This window comes from Ciona robusta, chromosome 5 (genome assembly GCF_009617815.1).
Source record: "Ciona robusta chromosome 5, ASM961781v2".
NCBI classification, from domain to species: domain Eukaryota; kingdom Metazoa; phylum Chordata; class Ascidiacea; order Phlebobranchia; family Cionidae; genus Ciona; species Ciona robusta.
In genome coordinates, this window is record NC_143239.1 from 4182797 (window position 1) to 4194995 (window position 12199).

The 12199-nt window shown below is 34.1% G+C and overlaps 1 protein-coding gene across 1 annotated transcript; it reads right to left on the reverse strand.

Moving 5' to 3' along the window:
* Positions 1 to 442: 442 nt before the first annotated feature.
* On the reverse strand, positions 443 to 11072 carry LOC149735778 (NAD(P) transhydrogenase, mitochondrial-like). The gene is made up of 20 exons (XM_089878285.1): positions 10858 to 11072; positions 10410 to 10639; positions 10049 to 10210; positions 9600 to 9725; positions 9150 to 9287; positions 8577 to 8715; positions 8065 to 8198; positions 7526 to 7693; positions 7009 to 7180; positions 6393 to 6619; positions 5683 to 5877; positions 5084 to 5279; positions 4499 to 4732; positions 3998 to 4158; positions 3304 to 3483; positions 2795 to 2954; positions 2450 to 2531; positions 1801 to 1919; positions 1423 to 1538; positions 443 to 881 (listed from the first exon to the last, which is right to left on the reverse strand). The coding sequence occupies exons 1-20, from the start codon at positions 10973 to 10975 to the stop codon at positions 732 to 734; spliced, it is 3207 nt and encodes a 1068-aa protein (XP_089734411.1). The 5' UTR covers positions 10976 to 11072; the 3' UTR covers positions 443 to 731.
* Between the last annotated feature and the right edge of the window lie 1127 nt (positions 11073 to 12199).

The window sequence follows — 12199 nt, forward strand, 5'->3', positions numbered from 1 at the left end:
GACCTGCTAAGTGTTTATTGTGTTCAGTTTAGTTCTATGGTGTCTAGTATGTGGAATTAATGCTAAGGTTTGGCCATTACCTATTTCATATAAGCTGTGCGGTTTAGCTATTTTAATTGGACATTTTCCTCTGTCACCAATATAATATAGTAGGGTGGGAGAAGATCGGACACCTCATAATATCCTGATCATGTTTTAAACAATTTACAATGGTCTATGGAAGTTGTGAAGATACGGTTTTATGATTCTTTGAATGTTCTTTGTTTACTGGCAAATGGGACAAGAAAATAGAATGAAAAAGTGTCCCATCTTCCCCCCAGCCTACTGTACTAAAACAGATGTCCAACATATATCCCGATTGGTACTTACAGCACTGGCAAATATTACTAACACTGCGGCCGTTACTTTTTACTCTCATTTTTACTTATTCTGATCCAAGAGAACCAGTATGACAATTTTATTTGATTTTAACACGCTGAAAGTTACATTTTTCACCAAACTACAGTTTCAAGCTAGAAGTAATGTACACAGCACACGCTAAAATCGTCTACAGACAAAAAAAACACCTAAAAATAAATCATTTATTAATAGGCACTTTTCTACGCTTGATCAAAACACGAAAACGGTCCAAAAATTATTCTAAAACCGCCGTTTTTTTAAACATGATATTTCGAATAAAAACAAATCGGATATAAAAATGGCACGAAAGTGATTGAGATGATCATGTGAGATTACGATCGGTCCTCTGCGCTTAAACTCGCTTGAAGAGCGTCGCAAGTCTTTTTGGCATCACCCAACAACATAGACGTGTTCTGTTTGTAGAATACTGGGTTGTCAACTGCCGCGTATCCGACACCCAAGGATCGTTTCATAACAACAACCTAAATAAATGAATGTGAATGCAACTTGCTAATTTTCGTGTAGTGGGAAAACGATGGTTGTTATAAAACGAATGTTCTGTTTTATACACCTTGTGCCAGCTTAAACGAGTTACCAGATATGTAACTTTGTGGGTTATTGTTTTTCTGTATGGCTGATATTTTAGACAACCTGTTAGTGACCACTGAGTTGGAGTAATTGCCGCTAAAGTCTTGCAAAGGACACAAGCCAACAATGGCAGCAGTGATGAGCTCTCAATTTGAACCTCTGGGCTTTGGTATGTTTAACTTTGTAGTTAAAAATATGTATTTCAGAAAACCTACAACTTATTTAAAGAAAGCTACAACAACCCATAAGTGACCACTGGGTTTGAGCAATATCTATTTAATGCCTTGCCCAAGGACACATACGTCATCAATAGTACCAGTATCACGCATTGAACCGAGTATCCTTCAGTTCATTGCAAATACCTATCCCCTAAACCACAGTGACCCCCCCCAAAAAAAATTCAAACATACAATATGAATATGCAAAGTAAAATACCTGTTTTGACTTCCATACTTCCAGGACAGGCATGCCAGCTATAATAGAGTTTGGATCTTCTTGTGCAGCTGAGTTGACGGTGTCGTTAGCACCAACGACTAATACAAGGTCAGTGTCTGGAACAAAATTCAACATACAACTTTTACGGGAGGGTAATTTAACTATGGCTTACATGAATAAATAACTGAATGAATGTAACTTGCTTTATCCTCGCGTGGCTGGAAAATGACCATCCTCATAACACAAGTGTTTATACACCCAGTGTTCGCTAATGGGTTACCATATATGTTACTTTGTAAGTGAATATTTTTTGGTGAGCCTTGAACCCTCTATTACCAAACAACTAAATAATACTACAACTGATAAAACAGCTCTAACCGGAGAAATCGTCATTAATTTCATCCATTTCCAAGACAACATCATATGGAACACCAGCTTCAGCAAGCAACACATTAAGTTGGCCAGGCATTCTACCAGCTACTGGATGAATTCCAAACCTGATGGTATAAGTAAATAAATGTAATTTATTTACCCTTGCGTGGTGGGCAATGATAGTTGTTATAGCATGGGTGTTCTGTTTCATACACCTTGTGCCAGCTTATGAGTAACCATGTATGTAACTTTGTAGGTGCTTATTTTTACCGCATTTTTGTTTTTATGTATGGCTGACAATTTGGACAACCCATTATTGACTACTGGGTTAAAGCAATTGCCGCTAACTGTCTTGCCCAAGGACACATACGCCCACAATGGTAGCAGCGACGAATATTAAACTCATAAATAGCTTTAACAAATTGACTAAGCAACAATTAGGACTGTGGCCAATAAAAAATACAGACCAGTTTTGCGGTAACAAATATAACTCTTTAGGAAGTAGTTTTTTTTAAAAAAAAGTAAAATACGACACATTTTATAACTGTGGCCATTTTTAGCGGAACTCTGTAATTATGGTCATAATATTAAATGTACGTTTTCTGCTATGTAATAAATTAAGTAGTTTAGTTTCAATATAAGTGCAGCATCTTACCTTACATTTTTTCCTGCATCACGCAACCTGTTTACCATATCAGCAATTGGATATTGGGCTTTAGCAACACATAAGCCATAACCTACAATGTAATGTTGTATTCATATTTTCATATGGCTGTAAGGATACATATAACTACTTTCCCTTATACATGATTTTTTAATGAATAGTAGATAAATTATCAGTACTAGTATTAAAAAAAGTTAATAAGAAACAAAAAATGGCTTAACTACTAAAAACTTTGCAAAAAAAATTTTAAAAACTATTTCAAAAGTTTTTTGGTTTTTATTTTAAAAATAATTTCCGAAAAAAAATTACAATTTTTTTTAGCCAAAGTTATAATACCTGGAACAATAATGATGTTCTCGGCATCTTTGATCATCTGCACAGTGTCGTCTACATTAACCTCTGTGTGTGTCCCAGTGATCTCCATTGGTTTCCCTCCTCCTGTTGAACTTGTTCCATAACCTCCAAGGATAACGCTCATCAACGAACGATTCATCGCCTGTTGTTCAAATTAGGGTTTTTGTTTTTTGTTGTTAGAAGTGTTTGCCTTTTTTGAGGTTTTTGTTCATTTTTTACCTTATTTCTTCACTTTTTAAACATCTTTTTGTAGTTAAAAACACTGTTTTTTTTTAATTTGTCTTATTTATTTGCTTTTTGGCTTGTTTTTATAGCTTTCATTTTTTTGACTCATAACATTTTCTAAATAAGGAAAAATTTGTATGAAAACCTGATAAAAATGATATCCCCCTTTAAAAAAACACAACTTTTCCAGCCATATACCAAAAAAACGAAATTCTCATCGCAAAAATGCAACTTTATCATCGTATGCAACAACACATTTCACTCACCACACACATAATGTAGGATAAGATGGCACCAGATGACCCAATAAGAGCTCCTACTATGGTCAGCAGGTTGTTGTTCAACAAGAAACCTTCTGCACATAACGCCCATCCAGAATATGAGTTTAGAACTGTGATCACAACAGGCATGTCTGCTCCACCAATCGCTACAGTCAGTGTGGTTCCCTAGGACGAGGTGTAAAAGTGAGGACTCTTGAATGGTATTATAAGGTAATTATTATAGGCTTAATTTTCAGGTGGTGTTAATTTTCTAATGCTATATTTATATTATTGGTATATGTGTATAACATCTCCCTAACTAAAGTATTTAACTGACATTTCTGCTCAGTGGACCTAATGGGTTATCCAAATTGTCAACCAGATGAAGAAAAAAATTACAAATGTGATAACTTATAAACGGTCACGTTGTGTATGAAACAAAACACCCATGGCTATTACCACGACTGTCATTTTCCACCATGCGAGAATTAATAGCTATTTTTTCATACATGCATGACTACTATTTGAATGGGAATAATATATATATATATATATATATATATATATATATATATATATCAATATGTAACACAAATTATATATCAATATGTACCACAAAACTTTTGAGTTAATAAGCCAAATCAGCCCAAATCCCAGATCTTTTACAATGGACCTCACCCACATAAAATTAAACACATACCATGACAGTTGAAAGCAGAGCTGTTGAACCAAGACACATAATCCCTGTGTTATATGAGTTATCCAACATGAATGGAATCATGGGGAGAAAACTTCCAGTAAGTAGCCCGGCATTGAGCATGTGTCTACCAGGCAAGAGGACAGCGGCAGAGTCAAGAATACCTGAAATAATTTGGGTTACAATCTGGAAAAGTACCATTTTTGGTGGAAACCTTGGTATTGTATTTTTTGGTAAAAAGTATGGTAATTTTTTTTTGTAAAAGTGTGAGTGTAAAACTTTTATTTTTGGATGAAAATCTACGTAATATGTACTTTCTGGGTTAAAATTATATAAACTATTATAAATTGTAAACTATTCTAGCTTTTTATGCATTTTTTTGTATTTTTCATTTAAAATTGCTACAAGATTCTTACTCAAGACAGGAACAAATAGATGTTCCTGTTTTTTTTATGTTAAATATTAATACATTTTTATCAAATACTGATTTAGAAAATGTCTCACCTTGCAGTTTCCCATATGCGACCAATGACCCAGTGAAAGTAACCCCACCAATATAAGTACCAAGGTATGCAACAAACTTTATCATGTTGCCCATCTCGTTTTCTGCCAGATGTGGATGTTCTATCATGAACTCAGCCACGCAAGTCATAACAGCAGCAAGACCAACTAAGCTGTGGAAGGCGGCCACCAGTTGTGGGAGGGAGGTGATTTCAATTGAACGGGCAATTCCAAAACCTAAAAATTGGAAATTAGAAAGTTAGTATAGGATAGAAAAAATTGTATCTTAAATGCAACTAAACAGACCCTAAAACTTTTTTTAAGAAATTGGAAAAAAGTGGTATTTATAAGTTTGTTAAGTACTTAACAAACTTTAAAGAATCGAGTCTTTTTCCCACTCATCTGGTATAAAAAACAGTATTTTTTGCAGGGTTTCGTCTGCCATTCGGCAAGACTTCATGAAAGTTAACTATAAACATTCTGGGTGTTGGGGTAACAGGTAAAATCTTGCCTAAATCCCAGCTCCCCCAACAAGGAACTTACCCACATAAAATAAAAACAACAACTTAAAAACGACATGAAACGTACCTGCTACCCCTCCAACAGCCATAGCTGAAACCATCTGTGTAAGCAGCGCTGGTGATGGTGCAATACATCCTAGTGTCGCAGCAATACCACCAGACACACCAATGATACCGAGAGCATTTCCCATCCTTGCTGTAGATTGTTTGGACAATCCACCCAAGGCCCCCACACAACACAAGCCAGATATAAAGTACATCATCTGTGTAGAAATTTACACAAGTTACAAGTTATTACTTGGAATACACCCATTTTTTTTTTCTGATTCAGGTTACATAGAAGACCTTAGATAGTAAAAACAGATAATTTTTGCTTTTCAGGTCATTTAATATATTACTTTTTCCATTTTGTTGGTATTTAAGCAGTACCTCTAAATGTCATTATTTTTTTATATCCCTAATTTATTAAATCAAATTTTATTTATATTTTACAATATTAACCAAATGATTTCACCAATTGAGGGAATATTTTACTTTTCATGCCTTTTTTATGTATATATACTTTTTGCATGATTACCCACCAGTCAATATCAAAACTTTAAATTTCCACTTGTTTAAATATATATATATACCATTCTATAATTTTTCTAGTTAAACAACTCATACCTGATGCAGATTAGATGCCCCGTTCAATGTTCCGAGGTAGTAAGCTCCGAGGTAGGCTGCTCCCGGGATCGCATAAAGATAATTATGCTCCGGAGGATCATCAGGTCTCTTAAACATGTCCAACATCCTCTGCGTGACGAGGAATCCTCCAAAGATATTGATGGAGGAGATGAAAGTGGATGCGAGAGCAAGACTCTAGGAGAGAATTTGATCTTTGAGTATCCATATAACGGTAGATGTATCAATTATATCAGACTTTATAGTTTGGTAAAAATGCTCTACATTGAAATTTTTATTTTGCTGCTAAATGTTTGTTTAGTGAGTTAGTTCTAACTATCAAAAGTTCTTTTGATAGCAAATTTATTAACGTTTTTCACAGCAAATTTATTAAACAATATACTTAACAATTTATAGGACACATACTAAAAGCTGTTCACAGCTTATTGATAATTATACAATGAAATTTTGTATACTTTGATTTTGTTTCACTAATACTAGGCAATATAAAGACTTAATTTACGTATTGTTATTTAATGAAAATTTTCTAACCAATTTAACTAATAATAAGTATAACTAAGACTAAATTTAATTTATCTGGCTGAAGTATTTGGTAAATAGTCACAAATTATTGTTGATTACTTAATAGAGATTTTATAGCACATCCATTAAACTAATGCTGATTAAAACAAAGAGTCAAAACCCTCCTATACCTGTGCTGTAGTGTTTGGTAAATATTCTCCGCCCATCAGGAACAAGCCACCTGCAGCAGTTAGACCAGATATCGCATTTGTGACGGACATAAGTGGCGAATGCAATGCAGGTGCTACACCCCATACAGTGTGGTATCCTACTATGATACTGATACCACATGTTGTAACCATCTGTGTAACACTCGGAGTTGGGGACAAGACACCCATACCAACCAATCCAGTGAGACCTGAGGATTCATAGTAAATTATAACTTTGTAAATTTAACACAGATGGCAGTAGTACATTTCATTTTTAGTTGTGTAAATTGAATTTACAACAAATTGTGTTTTATAGAAAGGTGTATTTAACGGCAATTTGTATGAATTTGTAACTTTACAGTTTACAACGTTTTTAGTCTTCATCTGAATTTTGAAGCAAAACTCATAATTTAATGCAAAAATTAGGAATTCCCAAGTGTATTAGTTCTTTTATATAGCCATTACTGTATTTTATTAAGACTTTGCATTGAAAAAGCAAACTGAATGCAAAAAATAGTAATTTGGAAGAAAACCATAAAAATACCATTTTTTTTATCGATTAGACAGTTCTAAAAATCTAAACAAAATTAAATCTAACCTCCTGTTGTGTAGATCGCAGATTCTTTAAACTTGGAAGCAAAAGCTGACTCTGGTTCAGCTACCTCTTGTGTTTCTACAGGTTTAGGTGGGGGTGTGGGCTGAGGGACATTTTGTGGGGCTGGACTGGGAAAAGTGATCGTGCCTTCATGGACGACACATGAGCCTCGAACCTGGGGAGATTTTAGGTTGAAAATGTATTTTTATGTTTGTTTAAGTTAGTTAGAGAATTTTCTTTTCGTATAAATATATATATATATATGAATGAAAAAAGAGGTGTCTAAATGTATATATATATATATATATATAATATATATATATATACGTTTGGACACCTTTAATCTAAACACCAAACAGCCTAATATAAGAACTACTTAAAAATAATTGCTTGAAAATATGCAAATATATATACTTTTTACTTAGTTTTTCCTTAAAATAAACTTGCCAAATTTTCAAATCTACTTTTTACTTAGTTCTCCCTTTAAAAAATTGCATTCCAAATTTCCAAAGGTACTCACCACATGATCTACATTCCCATATGCAAAATCATCTTTAAATTCAAAGTCATAAATTTCCTTGTCAGGACTGATTGCTTTGATGAGCTTCACCATGTTGTTGGAATATAAGGTGGAGGATTGGGTTGGAAGTCTGCTTGGTAAGTCTGTGTATCCGATAATGGTCACACCCTGTATGTAATGTATGCATATATGTATAATTATGTATATGCATTTTTGCAATCATAATCTTAATGTATGCATATATGTATGGGGGGAAATAAAAGATATGTCAAGGTTAATAATTAATATTGCGTATTGAGCCAACTCTGGCTGTGTATGTATGTATGTACAAATATAGGGATGTATAATTAGGTTAATATTTAATAATGACCATAGTTGGGTAAAATATGTTTGTAGGAAAATAAAAGGGAGCTAAAGTCTCCAAATTACACCTAAACATTGCTTAGTTTAAAAATTTTCTTAGTAATTGTACAATGAGGTTTCAAAGTTAGCAGTTATAATATTTTCTTCAGTAATCAGCAATATGTAGTAACTGTTACCCCATGTTTGTATAATTCCCCTGGTTTGGTCAAAGCACAATTACCACCAGCTTCAGAAGCTAGGTCAACTATCACAGACCCATCTTTCATGCTCTCAACCATCTCTTTTGTTATAAGCTTTGGAGCTGGTTTCCCTGCATGGGATATAGGGTGTTGAAAACAACCTAACGCATATTTTAGTATATAGGTGCTCTGGCTTAGTGGTTGGGTCGTTAGGTGCTTGCATCAAAACCAACAGATACCAGGTTCGATGCTCAATACTTGTACTATTGTCGTCATATGTGTTTTTGAGCCTAATACCAATTTACCCAACCCAGTGGTCAGTAATTACTTAGTAAGTTTTATAAAGGATAAAAAGCACTATTCAGTTACCGGAAGTTATTTGAAAAAAAGGGTATTTGAAAAAAAGAACTAAAAACTGCATGATAGAATACATACAATACACTGAATACACAGTACTACACGGAATTCAAAAGTCAACAACATAAGAAATAGTAACTGACACTACAGACCTGGAATAAGAGCAGTGGTGACAATGATATCCACTTCTTTAGCTTGTTTGGCAAACAAAGCCATTTCAGCTTCAATGAATTCCTTGGACATTTCCTTGGCATAACCACCACCACCCTCTCCCGACTCTTCTATGTCAACCTGAATTAAAACATTAATGGATTAACGACTTTAGCCTACATGAGGGCTAAAGGCGCCTGTTTTTAAAAACAAGGGAATAAAACCTAAATTGAGTTGCACATGCTAGCCAATTATATCAACTTTTATTTGTATTTGTTTGACAAACAGAATGTTGTGTGTAATATCGCCCACTTGATTTGCATTGAGTATATTTTTGCAATCAGTTTTTTGCAATCAGTTCCTCAGCATTGAGCTGTATTGAAATAACGTGGTAGAAATAACTAGCAAATTCACTGTATGATTACTTCAGGGTAATAGGCCAACTCCAGCCGAAATCTCAAGTCCCATGACAAGCAAGGCTGTTGGACCTCACCCACATAGAATAGACATGAAATAATGGTTATTTTAAACCTATTCTTACCAACTTTTGTTTTCAATGAAAAGTAATATCTTACTTTTAGTGGTTCTGCTCCAAGTGATTTGAATTGTTCCAAAGCCGCATCTCTTGTATCGAACCCTCGCACAATTGCTCCCATGCCTTTAGCAGTTCCTGCTGAGGCAAGGCCAGCTACGCCACCACCAATAATCAACACCTAAGAAATTAAGTTCACAAATGACTTTCTAAAACGGTAGGTATTGTATGGTTACCAACTACATTATATTTTAGATTGATTTTGATATAACAATACTTGCTTTTACCAAAACCAAGTTGCCATTGAAAAAACCAAAAACACAAAAAATAAGTCATGCAGTGCGATATGGGACATTACTAAAAAAAGAAACATAGAAAACTTAGTATAAAAGGCCCTATCATTTTTGTGTGTCATATATATGTATATATATGCAATATATTAACATTTTTTAATATTTTTGTGTCCTAAATTAAAATCACTGTGTATATACACCTTGGCTGGAGGAACTTTGCCAGCAGCAGTAATCTGACCGGTGAAAAATCTTCCAAAATTGTTGGCAGCCAAGACTATTGCTTTGTAGCCGGATATATTGGACATAGAACTCAGTGCATCAAATGCCTGTAACAGATAAAGAAATTTACACAAAGTCAAACTAAATTTATTACAAAAATCTGCACAGTGTGCATTTTAAACATTAACTGCTGAGAGGTGTGAAATATGCAAGTGCTAACTGTAACATGGGCTAACTGTAATCTGTAGCAATTACTAATGCATTAGGTAGGCCTATAAGCATAACAAAATTGTAAAATCAAAACTTCCAAAATTCATAGCTAACTAAATTAGTAAAAACTAATATCTTTTAAATGCGCATCAAAATTGGTAAAAGTTAAAACCTTTCATAATGTATATAAAGCAAATTTGGTAAAAAATGAAAAACTGACTTGTGCAATGGTTACACGAGGTACTTGGTCCATGGCAAACGCAGTCATTTTGTTTTCAGCAAGTGCATCTAGTAATTGCGGGTTTTGGGCTGGGTACAAATAACTGAACAAAGTTGAATTTGGCTTCATTTGCTGGATTTCGGTCAGCTCTGGTGCTCGAACCTAAATTAAATTAAAACTATAAAAAAAAGACTTTAAAAAAGATAAACATGTCTGATGGTTAATTTTAAAGTAAGCCTACTATAAATATACCATGCAAAATCAATGCTAAAATCTAATAATATGTTTATTTAATGCATATCATATTGGATAGTGACTGTACATTAAATTTACTGATACCCTAGAGCCAATACAAACTTACTTTAAGCAAGATATCTGAAGAATACACATCCTTTTTGCTGGCAATGGTGGCACCCACTTCACTGTACATTGCATTTGAGAACTCGGATGCTTCTCCAGCATTTTCTTCAACTTTCACTTTGTATCCAATCTTTGAAAGTATCGTAACACCAGCTGGACTCAAAGCAACCCTTTTCTCATTTTCAAGAACTTCTCTTGGAACACCGATAGTTATATCTTTGTATGGGTTTCCTGTAAAATGATTTTATAATTACAAAAAAAGATTTATAAAATAAAATTCCGAAGTGACTTATTTAGCGACATTATTTTTCAAAAGGCACTACTCTACGTATATTCTTTTGTCAGTGGGTGAGATTCTACAGCGTGAAACATAATTGGATACAATATTGAGACCAGAGTTGGCACATTACCCCGACACCCATTGTGCTACAACTAAACAAATAAATTACCTTTTTGCAAATATCCGGTTGATTGCGTGAACTTCCGACTAACTGACGATCTCACAAAGTGAGCGGTTCGTTTTACAACATTTGAATTGGATCTTGAACATAAAGAAATCAAATTCATCTTGAATTCAGTCAAAGTGGGACCATGTACAGAGTTTGTGATAAAGAAGCAGTTTCTAAATTGAACTACCCCTTATGCCTGTCAACATGAAAAATTAGAGTGACAGTTGAATCTTTCAGCATAAATGTTAAATTATTCCTTGGTAAGGCTATTATAAGACTAAGTTCTCTATATAGATATGGCGCAACCAACGGCAATTAATACACGTTTTTATGTTTTGCAGATATAATCCACAATACCTGAAAACTACATCCATTCATTTCTACATAATGCTCTGACGTATCCTGCTTTTTTGTAATTGCATGTCAGTTTATGCAAACATGGCACATTCTCAAAATAGGCTAGAAACTTAAATGTTGTTATTCGTTTTTTTTTGCAAATTGTTTTGCAGGACACACCTCCTAAACTTATTGCTTGCGTAACTTGGTTAGCAAACAAACGTGCCCTAGTGCACGTGCAGACGTGGCGATGCTTGATTGCAGTTAATTGCCCTACATATTTAGCGATATTAAAATCAAAATGCTGTTTTCTTATCGACGATGTGTTTACAGGTAACAACATAAACTACTTTCTGACTGTTTAGAAAAATGACGTTTTGCGTCATAGCCGCAAGGCTGTTTCTGAATTTGAGCCACTGTTCTACTATTTTTAACCAGAAAAAGGGCACTAATTACCGATAAATAGGTTTGTGCAAGGTGTATAGAAAAAGATTTGAAATCTGAAATAAGTAGCATTCAAATATGACCTTCTTGGTGTCCTCAGCTGTAAAAAGCAACACGAATCTTACAAAACAGGTGAACTCATAAGCGTGACGTGCCGGTTTTATGACGTCATAATTAGTCGGCGCCGCAGAGCGCTTTGCACATTTATCAAAATTTTCGAATTTGTGAAAATTCTGGATTCTAAGGAGTTTAACAGTAACAGAAACTGTACTTAGTTGTATAAACTTTGTGTTAAATATAGGGGCTATAGTTGAAATCTGTTCAAAGATTTTCGAGTCAAAATTGATTTTTTACCGATCTGCGAGTTAAAAAGAAGACGGTAAAACAAAATAGATTATATGTGACTTTAATATTTAACTAGTATTGGGCAAGGTAGTGGGTAGCTTAGAAGAGAGTCATTTTTTGGCGTATGAATTTATTATGTAGCATATTGTAGCTTAAATGCCAAGGAAAAGGCAAGTAACATTTATTTTGTTTTATTTTTTAATTTTACAAAATAAAG

Bases quoted from the DNA above. Each gene is read 5' to 3' on its own strand.
- LOC149735778 (XM_089878285.1), bottom strand. From the start codon at position 10,975: ATGAATTTGATTTCTTTATGTTCAAGATCCAATTCAAATGTTGTAAAA. The intron at 9,726-10,048 runs GTCAGTTTTTCA...TATCTGTTACAG, and splicing joins CTCGTGTAACCATTGCACAA to GCATTTGATGCACTGAGTTC. The intron at 5,878-6,392 runs GTATAGGAGGGT...ATTCTCTCCTAG, and splicing joins TACCAAACACTACAGCACAG to AGTCTTGCTCTCGCATCCAC.